The following is a 20271-nucleotide window of genomic DNA, read 5'->3' as shown; positions in this document are numbered from 1 at the left end:
TCGATGGGCTAAAAGAGTCTTGGAAGGTGTATTACCGAGTGACCAAAATGAGAATGGACCATGCAGTTATTTAAATTTAAATAGTGGCCTGAATGTGTAGGGGGAAAAAAAGTCCTGTGGATCGATCAAATTGTTTGCATTTATCATCTGTATGGGACCCTGAAAACTTAGTGTATAATACATTTCCCTGACTTTAAACGATTCTCAAGATAGTGTGTCATGGGCCTTGGTGTTGTTGAGGAGAATTTTGACCTGTTTTCTAGACAAACGCTTGTGTTGTCACCAAAATGATTAGGACCTATAAAGGTGTGTTTAGCTAAATATATGACAAAGTGGCCTGTAGTTGTTGACATATGATGCATATTGGTTTGACAGTATTGTTAAAATAAAGGTAATGAGGTCACCACAATCCCTATGTATCATCCTTTATGGCAATAGGCTTATCATATAACAAATATATATTACATGTCCTAATATGTGTATTAGAGTGATTCTTTTGCAGTTGTAATGTATTTACAACCACAAAAGTCAAGCAGCAGACCCACACAGCATACATAGCCGCACATCTGCACACAAACCCCCTTCTCATCTTTCTCTGACCTGACGCGCCAGATGCTTTTTTTTTTTTTTTTTTTTTTTTTTTACACATTTTATTGACAATCAGCAATATAACAACAGCCAGGGGGTACAGAAATGGCAGATATTTAAAAATACAGGTACAAAAAATACAAAATGCAGAATTGCATTAAATAAAAATATTATATAAAGCACACATATTAAGTGTTTTAATAGCGTTCTTGTTTTTAGAATATAGAATATTTTTCATGAATTGTTTGGTTTCATTCTCAAACACAATAAATAGCGGTTTCTGATTTGAGTATTTACATTTATGAATATGCCATTTAGCTAATAATATAATAAGGTTTACAATAAAATATTGGTTTGCTTGACTAGAGGTGTAATTGAAGAAAACAAACAATACATGTTCAACACAAAGGACAAATTGAGGTCAATGAAACGACTGATAAAATCTTTCCATAAATGATTCTGACGCGCCAGATGCTTCCTCTGCTGTCATCTTAAAGTTACACTGTAGCACATAACGGCTCGGCTTGCCTTTCATGAACCGTGACATGCTGGGAACACAGAGTAGCCTATTGTGATGATGGGACGGGCTTAGCATAAAGCCCGCTGACTCCGGTGACAAAAGGCTCGCGCACAGTGCTCGTACTCTGTCTATGCCACTTCACTGTCTGCCAGTGTGTCCGGGCAGCAGCAGCAGCAGCAGCCGTCGGTGCTCGATTGGTTTCGTCTCGGAGAACCATGGCAGACCAAGAGGATAGTGTTGCAATTCCTGGCTTCAACAGCCTTCTCCAAATGGACCCCTTACTCAAACCGTACAAGAAGGACTTCGAGAGGAGGTAAAACACGGCTAAAACGGCGCTTATGTACACCGCTCGTCGCCAAAACCAGTCCCCGGTGAAGCGAGCATAAGCCAGGTTTACGCTGGCGTAGCTGTATTGAAATAAATATGCATACTAAAAGATATAAAGCGATGTGTCAACACATCAGAGTCACCTTCTGAAGTCAAGTTTGACATTTTGGTCGCATAGAGCTGCGTATAAAGCAGCTGGCTTGGTACGACCCGCCCCCTTCTCCCAGCCTGCTGAATAACATGTGTGTTGTTTAGACGATGTTCAGCAAATGCAATATTAATGAACCGCTGTTGGAAAAGCCTCTTTTTACCCGACAATTTGCGAAAGAAGGAGAGTTCATTCTTTACTTCCTGTATTTGACAGTTGAATAGAGGGCATGTGTTGTCAGGTGACGTTTACGTTGCGTCGTGAGGTATCGCTTTGGGCTGAAATGCGGTCTGATTCGCGCCTGATGCATTTCATGATGGACCCAGACTGTGCATCACCATGGTCCAGCATCATAACAGCTTTTGCTTTCTGCAGGCCTTCTTCCTCAACAATTATTTTTTTGCCAAACATTTTTTCTTTTTAATTGTTTGTTATCGAGGCATCACTTATCCTGACATCCTAAAATGTGTTTTACAATTTGGATTTTAATCCTTGGACGCAGTGTAGTTGATTGGGTTGTTTATTTGCTTTGTGAAAGGCTCTGCAATACAAATAACCTCTCAGACATTAATGGACTTCATGCTGTACTCATGTCATGTGCTGCATGTTTATTTATATGTCCATGGCTGCATGGTGTTCCTCTTCAGCCTCTGCTTGGCCTCCATACAAATTCATTATTGGGGTGGAATTCTTATGTAGCTGACTTTAGCTGGTTGTGTGTGCGCACTCCTGCATTTATTAATCTAGGATTATGTCCACCACAAATTCAAATCACATTTTTCAGCATTTTTTTTCTGCCAAAATATGATGGCTGCTGGCATCAAAATACATACAAGTAGATTCCAAGATTTCCTGACCAGAAGAAAACATGTTTGCATGATGCATCTCCCTAATTGAGTCATAGTTATGCCAATCATGCCATAACCAAAGCACGAAGTTCAGATATATCATCTAACAGCCTTGCCCACTTGAACTTTTGGGTGAGAGCCATACCACAAACCGGCCCCAGATTTGAACTTCTGCAATGATGTGATCAAAACATTTCTTGTATTGCAAAGTATGTGATGTTAAGGACTTTACATACAAATGTTTCCCTTACAGGTTTTGGCAAACTTTCCTTGGAACATCATTTTGATGGCATGATAAAGAGAGGTCAGGTCAGCAAATATATTTATGTTTAAAGAGGACCTATGATACTTTTCGACTTTTATGACCTATACACGTTGTTATAATGATTTATAGTCATGTTTAGTAGATACTAGAGTATCAAATAATTACGTACATGCATTTCGACATATTCCCTGTTGACCGTCTGGGGTGGCTATGCAGAGCACTAAACACTATGGCAGCCGGTCAAGCCGAACTTGTTCAAATTTCCGGGTAGTTTCTGTCACGCTCGGGTAGTTTCTGTCATGTTTCCATGTATGGTAATGCTGCTCAGGCAAGCTCCGGCAAGCTCCGGCTGCATGCCCCCACCTTCCTGAAAATCTCCCGCTGCTGGAAGGAAGGTAACCAATCACAACGGAGTGGGGTTTGCAGCTGGGGGGGAGGGGCGGAGAAGCTCAAAGCAGTGTGTAGAGAGAGACTGCTGTGCTCGCTAGGGTAAGTGGCCACTCACACTAGGGCCGCGGCCCCGTGCCAAAGCTCATTAGCATACTAAAGTCTAGAACATTTGGCTAGTGTGACCACGCCATCCGTATTCCAGCACGGAACAGCCCCTTGGCCACGGCACACCTGGGAGAGGTGTGCCGTGGCCAAAGTACAGATGCTAATGAGATGACACGCGCACAAGCAAGCGCACAGACGGCGTTCCTGATGTGAATTTATTAAGGATGCATAGTCCGTTAACGTCCGCTGCCTTACTAGTTGGCACCAGAATTGCCCACCACTTGGACTTGTAGCTACATAAAATGTGTGAGAATTAACGTGTGTGTAGGCCTAGGTGTGGGCTAATAAAAGAGGGAGAGAGCTAAATAGGTGAGCGCAGAAAGCAAAGCAAAAAGGTTTTTGTGTTTACTCACGTTCGTCAGATGATTTTTTTCTTTTTCCTCCCGTCAGCTGTCATAACTGCCTTTACGCATGGCGGTGGAGACGCACCCAAAACAACACACCGCGGCCCGGTGATAAAGAAACAGTAGCCTACACTAAGGTTTAACAAGAAACTTTATAAAGACACTTAAAAAACCGATCTCTGCCCATACAAAAAGTTCTGACTTGGATTTGATGGAGCGATCGATGTGTATAAAACCATCCGGTACGTATGGTCTGATGATGGGCCGTTATATTAATAATAAACAGCATGCTGCACAAATATGAGACTGTCCACCGCGACCTATTACGTCAAGGCTACATTTAAAAAAACAATAGCTTAAGGATTCTCGTTGCTCTAATGTGGAAGTGGAATATATGATGCAAATTTGGCCGGATGAAAATATTCACAAACAGTCGTATAGCCTACAAGTAGACTACGCTCCAAATCCTAAATGCGCACGGTGACGTAGGCAAGGTGCAATCGTGCCCAGGCCACGAGCAGTGTGACCACGGGCCAGTGGGGGGAGTGGGGAGGGGGGGAATTGTGCTGAATCTTCCTGCAGCACGGAACAGGCAAACGGCCCTAGTGTGAGTGCGCCCTAAGAGGAAGAGTGTCCTGAAAATCTACATAGTTTTTTGTGATGTGATTCGTGTCAGGTTGCTCTATAGCAGTTTTTAACAAGAAATTAAGACCAGAAAAGTAGTATAATAGGATCTCTTTAAATATGTGCACATTAGCCTGGTGCTACCAGACCATCGTACTTCATTTCATTTGTACAGAAGGTCTGAAACTGCTCTATTTGGCAAACGTTCACTCACTTAGAGGCGGGTGTCTGTTGAAGTTTAAAACTATTGGATCTGCCCAGTGCCACTCTGGATCAGCCAACCAATCGCATAACGTTTGGTCGCAGCATTCAACTGAAACTGGAGCGCAACTTCGACGTCATTGTTCTCAGCCACTCGCTCTGTTCGCTGATTGGACGGCCGAAAATGTTCCTGAGCTCAAACACGTGAATTCACCTTAGCCCCAGACTGACTACTGAAGGGAAAATGAAATTTGGGTGGAAGTAGTTTGGTGGGCGGAGCCAGGCTATGTCCACATAGGAGAGACATACAAAATCTTTTAATATATTCAAATTTAATAAATTGAGCTTAGGCCTGTTTATTCTCATTTAATTGTATCATACAAAAGAAGCCACAATAATAGGCTACAGGGAGTATTCACAAGAAATATATATACTTGCTAATGCCAACAGCTAAACAAACCTTAGTGTTGTACCTTACAGTGACCTGAAAATAAAGTGTGCGTGTCCTTCATTGACCTTGTGTTTACACTAACGTCGGTGAGTATAAACTCTCTAAATCAATAGACTTATGATCATGTATTGCCTCAATATTTATTTACTCCACTTTGTTATTTACATTTTAAAAATATTTGTAAATGCTGTGATTTCAGGTCTGATAAAAAGAGACTGGACTAAAATGGAGAGGGGATTTAAAAAAACAGGGAAAATGTATAATTGCGTAATGAGTAGCAACACAATGGTCACGCAATTCAGATTCCGTTCTCTCTCTTTTTGGAAAGATCCTGTTGCCTAATTTCTGGATGGAAGGGCGTCCGGCTCACAAAATGGCAGTTCAGTTATTTAGCTCAAGTCCCCACCTCTTGTCAAATTAGCCTAAGACCTGCTGGATTTCTAAAAAATAATGACTATAATGTTTTATTTTACTAGACAGTAATGATCTGCAGCTCACTTTGCAACAAAATCTTGTTCACCGTTAGGGTCGTCCCAGAAACTAGGTCCCAAAACTCTGCTTAGAGGCCATAGATATTAATCCATTTTCATTAGTGTGTCAGATCTTGCTTGTAATGTGGCAGGTCATGGACCACCTGCTTTGTATTTGAAGCATGTGAACGCAGGGCTCCAGCCTTGCAGAGAGATGAGCATGTCAGTTCCATCTCAGACACAGCTTGGGATTGTTAGGCTTCAATAAGCGCCCACGCAAGTCTCCAAACACCTGTCTGGCTGATGGAAGTTTCACATAAATTATTGTACATATATCATCACTGCTGTGTGAAGGTTAATTCTTGACAACCCTCCTCGCCCTGGTGTTCTAATAACCAGAGTCCAATCCTCATCACCATGAACAGGAGCATAGAAATCATCAAGTAGCCTCTCTATGGTATCACGCTGGGTTCTCTCACACAGAACTGCACAGTGCCAAGTATTGATATGGCTTATCAGAAAGAGACCTATGACCCCACCGACTGATTCTTTAAATTTCACCACCATGTTATGGCGCAAGGCTGCCCACTTCTCAGGTTTGTTAAAGTTTTGGCTGAGACCAGAGCAGACACAGTCGGTATATGCACAGTTTAAGTGATTACAGCAGATTTTTTTGTAAGCCTCCCATTTAAATGAGTTATTCCGTGGAACCTCTTATTTAATTTTTTATCAGGAAGCAAGTTTTCAGATTGATTGCGAAAAACAAGCATTGATGCCGCACGCAGGTTACAGCCCCAGTGAGCAGTGCTCTGTTGACATGTTTCATTATTTACCCATCCTGTTGCGCAAGTCAACAGGAAGTGCTGCTAGGATTTTGCAGCTTGTGGCAACATGAATCTCCTAAATTGGACCAAATGAAAGTAGGGAGCATTGGGTCCACTGCCTATTACAGCAAAGAGTGTGCACAGATTTGTCTGTGAGTATGTCATCAAAACTAATTTCAAAGTGGGATACCAGGAATAAGTCTGAGCCCTATGCTGATGGGGGTGATGCAATATATTTAAAGCAAAACTGATTATTGACTCTGAGGTGATGACTGCCAATGCTTGTGCTCTGACTGAAACCAAATGCACTGAAACACAGGAATTTAAAGTAGCTACAAGGAAATTTCTGTTGTTGATTCTAGCAGCCCCTTTGGGCAAAAGTGTTAGTGTTTTTACAACACCAGCGCCCAAGCATTTTTGGTATGTTTAATGTTTTTTTAGAGAGGATAGACAACCCTTTTGGAAAAACGTATGGGGAGACATACAGCAAATGGCTCAAACTGGAATCAAACCCGTTGCTGCTGCAACAAGGACTTGGCTTTAATGGTATGCAGCCTACTAGTTGAGCTACTTGGTGCCCCTGAAACTACCTATTTTAGAATTAGTGAATGGTTTATATAACTTCTTTAAAGTATATATTTGGCAGAACGTATTTCCCTGTCACCTTGCTTGAGGGTCGACAAAGGTATATGAGGTTTGCAGGGTATTTATCATCCATCAACCTCTCTGCAAATGTTCAGGTGCTTCTTTAGCCACATTAATGCACTCAGTCAAAGAAAGACATTAACAACACTGTTTGAAAGTCACCTTCCTGCTGGGCTGTATGGAAGCTCTTTAGGCCAGCTGAGATCAAGCGGAGAAAAGCTTTCTACCTTTTGTTTCTGCGGGCTGTTGCAGACCATCTTAACACTTCAGCTGTCACCATCAGTCATACACAGAGCAACAGACTTGAACACTCACTCTAAATTTAGATATCAGATTGTCTAACAGTGACTGTATGTACTGTATGAGCGGGTTATGTGGAGTTTGGCTGCTCCCTGGGGAAAAAGTCTTGAAACTGAGATATGACGTCCAGTGTAAGCGATCCATTTGAAATTGTTAGTATCATTCAATCCCTTTACATGGCTCAACCAACTTATACCGTACCTGTGTTTAAAGTTGCAGTACAGACTTTTTTTTGTGTGTCTGTGATAATAACCTGATACACACTTTTGGTCCCCCCTAAAACAGGTTTTTCTTTAAAATAGATGATCGATTTTTCCCTCCCTTCTCCCATCCTGTCTGTCAAATGCAGAGCTTCTCGTTTGTACAGTAAGGGGTATATTTATTGTAACTGACTTGGTTTCTCTAATTATTGTAATTCAAATCCATCTATGTGTTTGATCAATTCAGGTAACATTGAAACTACAAGAAACTACACTAACATCATTATTTTGAATTTGTGCATTTTGTTATGAATCTACTTTGCATTTTTGACTTTGATCTTGAAAGTACCATAGGACTCAATGCCTGTGTCTATCTCTTTCTAATAACGAAGTCATCTGTGCATCACGACCAAACGGTCTCCAAATGATTATGTCGAAAACTTCTGTTAATAGTTAAGGATAAAACCCGCCCAAAGATTCTTTTCTCATATGGTAATATTAGATCAACTTTATAAAAAAGGAAGCAGATAATAAGGCTTTGCTGAAAGGAGATTGGCAGCCAAATAAATTGGTTTAAATTGACCCGACTATATATCCAGTGAACTTGTGTTGACCTCAGGAACTCTGACACATGCACAAGTTTTATTGTGGATAAAGATTGTCAGTTTTAATTTCAACGATTGGATGTCAATGTATGCTATTAACTGAAATATGTAGTAACAGGACAAACCTATAACTGGCTGACTGTGACTTGATATTAATATTCAGTAATGCAACCCCACCTTCTGTGTTGTCATGTCCACACAAAGTTTTAAAGTTTCCCTCCTCCTGCATTGTCGTTTTGCAGCCGGTTAACGATGGAGCCATTTTAGTTTTGGTTTTAAGGTATTGCATTGTAAGAAAAGACAAAGGAGATGTATCTTAATTAGGTACATTTATTTTGTTAAGTCAGTTTTAAATACAAACGCTACCTTAAGGTTCTCATCCCAGCCCAATCTTTCTGAGAAGCCAAAGACAAACGTTGAACACATAATGTAAATGAGACCAAACCTCTGGAAGACGACTCAAAGAGACATCCCCCTGCCACCAAATAGTGTGTGGGTGATATTGTACTTGTCTGCCAGTGCTGGGGTCAAGCATGGAGCTTGGCTATCCATTTATTTTTATTTTGGATCATCTAGCGGCCAGCCTGGATCGCATGCCAAGCTGATTTTTAGTCCACTCCTGCTGTGTTTCCTGTGGGGTTTGATTGACCTTTGCTGTGTCCCAGAGGAGGACGATCTTTCTGCAGATGATCGATCCTCTGCTGCTCCTCACCAGGCTTCAGAGCTGGACTGCGGTTTCTCCAGCTGTTTCTGAACCTCATTTCTCTTACTCAGGAGAGTGCCCCTCCCTCCCCCCAGCTGGTCTACTTCAGCTTTCTCATCAACAAGATTTCTACTGACTATAACCTTCTCCAACAAATCAGGAACCCTGGCTTTGATTGAGCCTTCAACAATTGATGACCTATTTCTTGTGCTTTCTGACTTGGTCTTCTCTTTATAGAAGAGCTCTATCCATAAGTCCCACTTTCAGTACCTTCTCAGTCTCAACTCTTGACTTTGGGACTAGCAGAACACTTTTCAATACAAACTTCTGAATGCCACATCAGTGATTCAACAGGATCCAATTCGAAACCACCAACAAATTACAGCACAACAACAATTCTAAGGAATACCTGGTCTGACACTGAACTAATTTAGTCATTTGACCTGAGGTTGATGTCCGTCATTTGTACCCTTTGCTGGGGGTGCAATACTATCTGTAGGTTTAATATCTCAGTTGTGCTGTTAGATATTTTCTCCAGTTTCATTGTAGATAAAGAACAGTTACCCAAACCAAGCGATAAGAGATCCAGGCCTGTAATCGGTGACTCCCATCTACAATCTCCTGCTGCTCTATTACCACCCAATGGGGCACAGGACAAAACTCTTTTGTAATGTCTGGCCACAGGAATTAGTCATGTCTCTTGTTGTGCCCTACCTGACAATGAGCAGCGATCTTTCTTAGTGAAACAGAATTATTGGTTTATTCTACAGAGAAATGGTGATCAGTCTTAATAACATTCAGGCTGCAGGCATATACCAGGCGTATAACTGATCTTTTAATGTTGTGTATTTCATAAAGTTGCTAGGAATATTTTGTTATGACAAACCCACATGCATTTCCCCTATGAATTATAGTTTCTGTGTGTGTAGGGGTTCATCGTTTTTGTGTTATGGCCTGCAGCCTTACTGTTTTGGATCAGGCCCACCACACTTATCACCCTAATTTATTGCAGTCTATTTTCAGGTCTGATTATAAGAATAGGTCTCCTGCCCAGCACTAAACTGCCAATAGAAACAGTTAGCAACATATTGTGAACATGGGTGAAGCATTAAGCAACTAAGATTAAGCAGAAGTTTGCAAAAGAGCAAAAGAATGCCAAGTTTGTCTTGGGGGTTGTTTCTCAGGTGAATGTAGAGTCAAAGGACAGACTGGGGTCATATAACTGTACAGATTGTGAAGCCCACTGAGGCAAATGGCTATTTGTGATACTGGGCTATGGCAATATTAATAAAATGTATTTGCTTTGATTTACTAATTTATTATAATAAAGAACTTCATTGTTCAGCTCAATAACAGTATCTCTTGTGGCATCATCAAAAGAAGGCACCGGGACTGATGACAAATAACACAAAACAATTTCTTATACCATCAGAATAATTTTTAAGATAATGTTATTACCGTAAATAAAAATCCTACTTAGACTCTTAAATCCAGATTCGAAGCTCTTCACATTTCTATCAAACTGAGATGGATTATTTTCTCTTTGCATTGGTACACGTGGGCCACATCAAATTTTTGTTTGAAGTGTGACACTCTTAAAAGGTATTTCAATCGTTTTAGCTTTTAATGGGCAGTTACTAGTTTGAATACATGAGCTGTCAAAATCACATTCAAGGCTTTCAAAGTACTTCATAACCTACTAAGAATTGTGATGGCTCTAACCAAAGACGGGGAGATAACAGTTGTGAATTGAGTTTCAGTTCTGCTTCTATCATTGATTTTTTTTTCTTGCTTTATTGATATTATTAGGAATGCAGAGCCAGTGCCAGAGAAGAAAGGTTGGTCATATGTGGTGGAATGGTCACGCTGTGTGAGGCTATGCTCTTTGCATCTTGATGTCTTCTTATGGCCAAATGTTGCCCTTGGATACCATGTGCAGTCCCTGTGGTTGATATTGTTGTCATCTGTAGAATGTGTATATTAGTTAAATGGATGGAGGAGAGGAAGAATGACAACTTCAATAAACTCAAATCTGTAGATAGGGGCACAGAGGACAAGAGCGGGTGCTCGCAGACAGTTTCCGTCTGATAACAATCAATAGGGAAATAAATCAAAGTTTTTAGATTTTGCCTACAGCTTCAACTCTGTAAATGACTTCCTGAAATGAATTGTGGCACAATTCATTTGTTATGTGTGATCTCGCCTCATTGCTGCAATCTCAAGTGGAGACAGACGCCACGGGATGTGCAGTGAATACTGCGTCCATTGGGGATTTTGGCGCCCTATTCCCATTGGTCCAACCTCCTGCAAGTCATTTGTTATAATCAAAGGCATTGCTTTCATGCCTGTTAATATTCTGTCCTTAGGTGAATCCTGCCTTTTGTTTCCTTCCTTTCAACATTTTTCTTGAAATGGTGACAAAGTGGCAAAGGAGCCATGTGGCAGCATTGGTTGGACTTTATAGGTTTACATTTTGGCAAGCAACCGTCTGCATCCATCCACAATGCTGAACAACACAGGGAGCAGCTGCTGAGAAATCACACGGTTACTTCAGCCCATCATGACTAGCCCCAGGGCATTCACAGACCAGTCTGAGCTTGGCTTCAGGGCTATGGGGGAGAGTGCACTTAACTCAGCCGGCTGAAAGGGGCTTTCTGTACTACGGGGGAATCTGATATGAACACCAGCTGGCTGCAGGAACCTAAGTGAGATAAATTGCAAAGTAGTCTATCCTTCCCATGCAGTTGAAGGTAACAGACAGAAGTTTTATCTCCCAGGATACGCCTGTAGTCACACATTCTTGAGGGAATGAAGCAGGTTGGCATCCTGAGGTACCATAGGACCTCAAAGAGATAACGTTGGCTTGGACAAATTAAGATGCAGCACTGAGCCCTGCTACACTGCTGTGCTGGAACATTTTAGAAAAGTTGGAAATACATGCAAACAACAGAACTTACACACACACATACACACACACATATATATATATATATATATATATATATATATATATATATATATATATATATATATATATATATATATATATATATATATATCATATGAAAAAGTTTGGGAACCCCTCTCAGCCGGCATTATAATTGACTCTGCTTTCACAAATAAAATATAAAAGTGGTATGTCTTTAATTTACTAGGAACAGCTAAGTACTGGGATGTTTTCCAAACAAAGATTTTTTGAAAAGCAGTTGTAACCCTAGGGTACACAAATTTACTTTAACTGAGATGTTTGTAAATAATATGTTATCAAAAAAATCAAACTGTAACAGAGTACTGGGCTAATAGGTAGGTTGGTCTCGTGGAGCTGGTGGAGGATTAAAGACACGACACAGATATTTGTGTCGGTGGAACCTCCATAAGTGGCGAGCTAGCCAGGAGAAGAACAAACTCGAGTCCAATTCCCTAAAAAGGCAGGCTTCAAGCCTGGCTGCCTGGAGTGTGGTAGGATTTCCCCTGCCCAAACAAACACTGACTTCCTTGAACATACTGCACCCACAAACACATCTAACCTGCAGTGAATGAAGTTTAAGTAGAACTGGGAACTGTGAATCTAAATGTATGGAGTAAAGTGTGCCCATACCAAGTGTGAACATCTAAGATAATTGAATTGAAGAATTGAATTGAAGGCCTAATTTTTATTTATGTTTGTTTATATTTCCTTGATTGAGTCAAGTGATTATTCTTTGTTTATTTGAAATACAAAACCGGTACCAAATATCTGTGTCGTGTCTTTAATCCTCCACCAGCTCCACGAGACCAACCTACCTATTAGCCCAGTACTCTGTTACAGTTTGATTTTTTTGATAACATATTATTTACAAACATCTCAGTTAAAGTAAATTTGTGTACCCTAGGGTTACATAAGTGGCGAGCTAGCCAGGAGCTGTGTTGAGGATTAATGAACATACTTTTCTGGGTATATTGAGTTATTTGTTGTTGACAATATGGAAATAGTAATGCAAGAGTCCATAAAAATCCCAGATGCAGTGGTTATAGTTAGTTTAACTCACACTGACACAGATAAGGAACTAGAGGGATATCTTTCCCAATTTGGTGCTGTACACCGTATTTTCACCATTGACACACCTGAATACCCTCGACATGGTATTCTAGAGTTCACACATGGAACTGCAATGCAGTCCCTTGCACCTTTGCTTCCCCTAACATACAAAAGTCCTACCACACCAGAGGTCATCTACCAGGTTTGCTCTTTAGACAGTGTATATAGTCCCCTTGCTCGCAAGTGCGCCACCAAGAGCTACATGGAGGAACTGCAGGCAATTGCAAAATTAAGTGGAAAGTCATTTGAAATTCTGCTTAAGGAGGAACTAGATAAAATGTCCTCTCAGTCTGTAACACGGACCCCGCAAATGAAGGCTGAAGAGAAACCTGCCTTGTATGATGGTGGAAGAGTGCCACGCTCTAAAACTGAGGAGAAATTCCTTCATAAAGACACTGGTGCGAATTTCCCTCCAGCACATAAAGAACAGAAATCGCCAAGCCTGACCAGTGATTTTGCTTCTTATCTTGCCCCTCCAGCAACCTGTCGTCGAAGCCCTCCCACACTATCAGCTGATGTGCTTAATCCACCTGAAATTCAGAAGGTATTGGTGGAACACATTGTAAAGACAGAAAATGGTGCGTCCCATTTTCATGGAAAGTTCAGACTCAGAGCCTTTTCTGGGAAAACTGCAAGACCCAGTAATGAAGCTGATTATGAGACATGGCGGACACATGTGGATTTGCTTCTCATAGATCCGGCTATATCTGACTTGGATCGAACTCGCAAGATCTTTGATAGCTTGCTGCCACCAGCTACTGATGTTGTGAAACATTTAGGCCCTCGTGCCTTACCCAATGCATATCTTGAGCTGTTAGAGTCAGCGTACGGCACTGTAGCCGATGGGGATGAATGTTTTGCCAAGTTTTTGAGTACCTTGCAAAACATTGGGGAAACGCCCTCTGACTATCTGCATCGTCTTCAAGTAGTCTTGAACACAGCCTTGAAGAGAGGTGGGGTGTCTCCCACTGAACTAAATCGGCATCTCTTGAAACAGTTTTGTCGTGGCTGTTGGAACAATGCCCTCATCAGTGATTTACAGTTGGAGAAAAAGAAAGACAACCCCCCATCCTTTGCAGAGTTACTCCTGTTAATTCGTGTGGAGGAGGATAGACATGCTGCTAAAGCCTGTCGTATGAAGCATCACTTGGGTACAGCCAAACAAGCATTCCCCAGTTCTAAATCACATGGTGCCTCACATGTGTATAATGCTGGTTCCTGTACTGTGGTTGAGCAGTCTTCAGAAATTGAGCAACTGAAGAAGATGGTGTTTCAAATACAAAGTCAACTGTCAGCTTTGACCACCTCCCTTCATTCAAACCCAGCAAGTAACCCAGTGGGCAAAGGCAAGTTTTCCGACAAAACCACTCTTAGATCAAGACCTAGTCAGTCTGGAAAGCAATCCAAACCATTCCCTCAGTCAAGTACTGTACTTCGTGCTGGTTACTGCTATAGTTGTGGAGAGGATGGTCATATTGCTACCCACTGTGATCAAACACCAAACCCTTCCTTGGTAGCAGTTAAGAGGACACAGTTGCACGAGAAACGGCAACAAATGAAATTCCGACCTTCCAGTGATTTAAACTAAAATCAGCTCTTGTAGAGGGACATTCAGGAGCTGATGAAAATGAAAAAAGTCCCACTGCAAAGCGGGTACAAATGAAGGAAACCAAAGTAAACGATTACCCTTCTAGCTTTCCTAAAAGACTAGTGGGAACTAAAAGCACAGCCCAAGTCAGAATTTCTGGTAACCCAACCACTTGTCTCCTCGACACCGGGTCGCAAGTAACTACCATTCCTTCATCCTATCATGCAAAGTTCTTGGCCGATCAACCAATTAAGCCTTTAACTACTCTTCTAGAGATAGAAGGAGCAAATGGACAAGAAGTGCCTTATCTTGGTTACGTTGAACTGTCTGTAACGTTTCCCAAGGACTTTGTTGGAGTTGAAGTCGAAGTGTCTACTCTTGCTTTGGTAGTTCCAACTCATGAAGGCAAGACAAGTGAACAAGTATTGATTGGCACCAATACACTTGACTTCCTCTACTCAGACTTTTGTCAACACAACCCCAGCTTTCTTCCATCCCATCATGGCTATCGCGCTGTCTTGAAAATCATGGAACTGAGGCACAAGTACTCCAGTGATGGTAAATTGGGGTTGATAAAACTCTCAGGCCAGACCCCTGTAGTGATTCCAGCGTATAGTACTGTAGTACTACATGGTGTCGTCAACAATCGAGGTCCCCACCAAGAGAAATGGGCCCTCATTGAACCCCCATCAGACTCCTCATTACCCTGTGGGTTATTAGTATCCAGTTGTCTTATCACATTACCATCCAAACAGTTCAGTCGCCTTCCAGTGGTGCTGAACAATGAGACTAGACGTGACATTACCCTACCACCCAAGACTGTACTAGCTGAATTGAGTGCAGTACAGAGTATCCTGAAACAGCAGACCGTCTCTCAACCTGATTCTACTCAGTCTGATCTTCCCAAATCTCCAGAACCCTCAAAACCTACCACATTGAGTTTTGATTTTGGTGATTCAGCTTTACCCTTTGATTGGAAAGAAAAAATAACCAACCGTCTCAATGCTATGCCAGAAGTGTTCGCACAGCACGACCTGGATTTTGGTCGGACGGATGAAGTAAAGCATCACATCAAAATGAGCAATGACGCAACCTTTAAACAGCGTGCTAGACCAATTCATCCACAAGATGTGGACGCAGTTCGCAAACATCTGCAAGAGCTAGTCGAGGCAGGCATAATTCGAGAGTCAGAATCACCCTTTTCTTCACCAATTGTGATCATTCGTAAGAAAAATAATTCTGTCCGTCTCTGCATTGATTACAGGAAGCTTAACTTGCAGACCATCAAAGATGCTTATGCCCTTCCAAATGTGGAAGACTCTTTCCGTGCTCTAGCTGGTTCTAAGTGGTTTTCTGTGTTGGATCTCAAATCAGGATATTATCAGATTGAAATGGAAGAAGCTGATAAAGAGAAAACTGCTTTTGTTTGTCCCCTAGGCTTTTGGGAGTTTAACCGAATGCCTCAAGGAATTACCAATGCCCCAAGTACCTTTCAACGCTTGATGGAAAAGTGTATGGGTGATTTCAATCTAAAAGAGGTGTTAGTGTTCATAGATGACATCATCATCTTTTCTGACACCCTGGAGGAACATGAAACACGCCTTTTTAAGGTGCTCCAGCGGCTAAAAGACTATGGTTTGAAGTTGTCAGTGGAAAAATGTAAATTCTTCCAACCCTCAGTACGCTACTTGGGCCATATTGTGTCTGCCAACGGTGTTGAAACTGATCCTGGAAAAACTCAAGCTCTCAAGACATGGCCACGACCCTGTACTCTCAAAGAACTGAGGTCTTTCCTTGGCTTCTCTGGGTATTACCGGAGATTTATTAAAGGCTACTCCCAACTGGTTAAGCCCTTGACTGACCTCACAGCTGGATATCCACCCCTTCACAAACATGGAAAGACAAAAGTTAAAACTGTCCAGTATCGCAACCCAAAGGAACCTTTTGGATCTCGATGGACCTCAGCTTGTCAACAAGCATTTGAAACAGTAATTGAAAGACTATCTACTGCCCCTGTTCTGGGATTTGCCAACCCTAAACTCCCTTACATTCTCCATACTGATGCTTGTACCACAGGATTGGGTGCTGCATTGTACCAAGAACAGGAAGGGAAATTACGAGCTGTTGCATTTGCCAGCAGGGGATTAACTCGCAGTGAGTCGAAGTACCCAGCACACAAGTTAGAGTTTCTGGCTCTTAAATGGGCTGTCACTGAAAAATTTAATGATTACCTCTATGGTGCTTATTTCACAGTGGTCACTGATAGCAACCCTCTCACCTACGTGCTAACAACTGCTAAGCTGGATGCCGTTAGCTATCGATGGCTATCTGACCTCTCCACCTTCACATTCAAATTGCAGTATAGAGCGGGCAAACAGAATGTCGATGCCGATGCTCTATCCCGACGTCCACATGGTGACCTATTGAATGATTATTCTTCCCAAAAGGAGAATGAAAGAATTCGGCAATTTGCCTTACAGCATTTGTCTGAGTCAGAGGTAGAGGCCATTTGTGACAAACACATAGTCTGTAACTCCCTTGTTGCTGATGTTAGTCGGGGTTATCATTCATTACCACTGGTGGAATCACTGGCACTCCATTCTGATGCCGTTCCAAGCACACTCCTTGTTGAACACCAGAGTGGTTTTCCTGTAATCTCTCATTTTACGGAAGATGACATGAGGGAGAAGCAAAGAGCTGACTCCTGTATCAGAGAAGTCATTCAGCAAATGGAATCAGGAGTGAGCCCTTCCCCCACAGTTCGAGCAGAACTTCCTGAGCTTCCTCTTTTACTGAGGGAGTGGAATCGCCTCACGCTGAGAAATGGTATCTTGTACAGAAAACGACTAGAAGGTGCAAATACTACCCTTCAACTCGTATTGCCAGCAGATCTGAGAGCTCTGGCCTTACAAAGTCTTCACGATGACATGGGACATATGGGAGTTGACCGTGTACTTGATCTTGTACGAGCTCGTTTCTTCTGGCCCAAGATGGCAGCTTCAGTGGAGAATAAAATACAAACATGTAGTCGTTGTGTACGCCGTAAAACCCCCCCAGAAAGAGCTGCTCCATTAGTCAACATCCTTACCAGCCGTCCCTTGGAGTTGGTATGCATGGACTTTTTGTCCCTGGAGCCAGATCGTAGCAATACCAAAGATATATTGGTGATCACAGACCATTTCACCAAATATGCAGTTGCTATTCCCACTCCCAATCAAAAGGCTCGTACTGTCGCTAAAGCACTCTGGGATAGTTTCATCGTCCATTATGGATTCCCTGAACGACTCCACAGTGACCAAGGACGAGACTTTGAGTCTAAAACAATCAAGGAACTCTGTGAAATGGCTGGAATAAAGAAAGTCAGAACCACTCCTTATCATCCGAGAGGAAATCCTGTGGAACGCTTTAATCGAACTCTCCTTCAGATGCTTGGTACTTTGAGTCATAAAGACAAATCTCATTGGAAAGACTTTGTTAAGCCATTGGTTCATGCATATAACTGTACCAAGAATGACACTACTGGCTTTAGTCCATATGAACTAATGTATGGTCGACAACCTCGTTTACCAATAGACTTGGCCTTTAGTCTTCCCTCTGACCAATCCGAACCATCACATTCTCAGTACATCCAAAAGCTTAAGGCCAACCTAGAGGAGAGCTACAGAATTGCAAGTCGCAATGCTGCTAAAGCTGCAAGCCGAAACAAAGCACGTTTTGATAAACGAGTTACTGAATCCACTCTCACTATTGGCGATAGAGTTCTTGTCAGAAATGTTCGACTGCGTGGAAAACATAAGCTAGCAGATAAATGGGAGTTTGACATCTATGTCGTTGTAAACCGTACAGGAGATCTTCCAGTATACACGGTCAAACCTGAAGGCAAAAATGGCCCTCTGCGCACACTGCATCGGGACTTGCTTCTGCCTTGTGGATTTCTGTCCAACAATGACTCAGAGGAACCTGTCACTCTCAACTTACCCCGAAGACCCCAAACTCGTAATAATCCGAATCCCAAGAATGACACCTTTCAACAAGAAGATGTTGATTCCGACTCGTCTGATTATGACATCCCAATGCAAAGAAACTTACGAGATTCACCTGCCATATTCACCACAGTTCACTATAGAGACCGGGTGAGAAAATCCTCCCGGGACAGCCCCCACCATCCTTGTGCAGCATCCTCTCCTATACCATCCTCAGCAGAGGAGGAGAGTGTCCCTGTCCCTATTGAAACCATCCCTGTCACAATATCCCATGAAGTTGAATCAGGGGAAACTAAATCAACACCAGTCCCTGACCCTGACATAGAACCAGAACCTGACTCACCTCTACAAACAGAGCTTGTCTCACAGCCTGATGTAACTTTACCCAAACCAGACAATAACACAGCTGTTGAACAGAACTCTGAAAATGAAGACTTACCTGAACCAAGCAATGAACCTAACATGACACCTGCAATAAACTTACCTGAAATATCTACTAGTGACTCGAATGAAATCCCAAATGAGCTGCTTGATGAAGAAAACAACCCGTTACCTCCGGACCAAACGGAAGAGTCTGGCAGGTACCCAAAAAGACAGAGAAAGGAACCTGAACGACTTCACTACACAAAATTAGGCAATCCACTAATTTCTGTCATTCAGTCATTGTTCCAAGGTCTAAGCAATGCTGTCACCACATCTTTAGTGGATCCAAGTTTAGATCATGTGGTGCCCTCTGTAGCAATGCCTATGTTGAATATGCCTGTGACTAACCAGCCACAACGAGGATGCAACGGGACGTGCATTCCTTCAGAAGGGGAGGATGTAACACTGTTGAAATTGGCAAACTGTCAATCACATCCCCTGAGCCAATCAAATCCCCTGAGCCAACCCCCATTCCCCAGGTGAAACAAATCAGCTAATCAAGCATTCAGGCAGCAGGACACAGTTAAAACCCCAGTCAATCAGAACTTTTGGAAGAGAAGCACAACACAGGAGAGACACAAAACATACTTACCAACCCTGGAAACAAAACATACTTACCTGGACTGTGACTGAAAACATGGGGGAGCTGATCTGCTGCTGAGGAGGACGCTTCCAACACTGAACACTGGTGAGAGCTCCAAAATGGAACACTTAATTAAAAATGCTGCTCCCAAATTGAGCAGACTTGTAATCTTACCTGTTTACCTAAACAGGTCAGGCCCTATTGCCGGAGCGAGATGATGGCGAGCTAAAGGAGAAGAACAAACTCGAGTCCAATTCCCTAAAAAGGCAGGCTTCAAGCCTGGCTGCCTGGAGTGTGGTAGGATTTCCCCTGCCCAAACAAACACTGACTTCCTTGAACATACTGCACCCACAAACACATCTAACCTGCAGTGAATGAAGTGTGTGGGATGCATTGTTTTATGTTTGGTCTAATCAATGTTTAAGTAGAACTGGGAACTGTGAATCTAAATGTATGGAGTAAAGTGTGCCCATACCAAGTGTGAACATCTAAGATAATTGAATTGAAGAATTGAATTGAAGGCCTAATTTTTATTTATGTTTGTTTATATTTCCTTGATTGAGTCAAGTGATTATTCTTTGTTTATTTGAAATACAAAACCGGTACCAAATATCTGTGTCGTGTCTTTAATCCTCCACCAGCTCCACGAGACCAACCTACCTATTAGCCCAGTACTCTGTTACAGTTTGATTTTTTTGATAACATATTATTTACAAACATCTCAGTTAAAGTAAATTTGTGTACCCTAGGGTTACACAGTATTTGGTTGTATGAAATAAAATAAAATGTGAAAAACTGGCTGTGCAAAAATATAGGAACCCTTGTGGTTTTGTTGATTTTAATGCCTGTAACAGCATGTAAAACTGATGACTTTAAACACAAAGTTGGTTGGATTATGTTGTTAAGCCTTGAACCTCATAGAAATGTCTGTTTAATCATGAGAAAATGTATTTTAGGTGCCTAAATGCAAGTTGCACTTCTCTTTGACTCTCTGCTGA

The 20271-nt window shown here is 42.0% G+C and overlaps 1 protein-coding gene across 1 annotated transcript in view; it reads left to right on the top strand.

The window, feature by feature from the left end:
- Positions 1 to 1175: 1175 nt before the first annotated feature.
- Positions 1176 to 20271, top strand: part of gbe1b (glucan (1,4-alpha-), branching enzyme 1b) — a 90029-nt gene continuing 70933 nt past the window's right edge. Inside the window, exon 1 of the mRNA XM_080054038.1 lies at positions 1176 to 1421. Coding sequence (XP_079910164.1) covers positions 1324 to 1421 — 98 coding nt within the window. The 5' untranslated portion in view covers positions 1176 to 1323. The remainder of the gene's footprint in view (positions 1422 to 20271) is intronic.

This window comes from Ammodytes marinus, assembly GCF_949987685.1.
Source record: "Ammodytes marinus genome assembly, chromosome: 3".
Classification (NCBI taxonomy): Eukaryota; Metazoa; Chordata; class Actinopteri; order Uranoscopiformes; family Ammodytidae; genus Ammodytes; species Ammodytes marinus.
The sequence above is the reverse complement of the archived record's forward strand: the minus strand, read 5'-3'. Positions and strand labels throughout refer to the sequence as shown.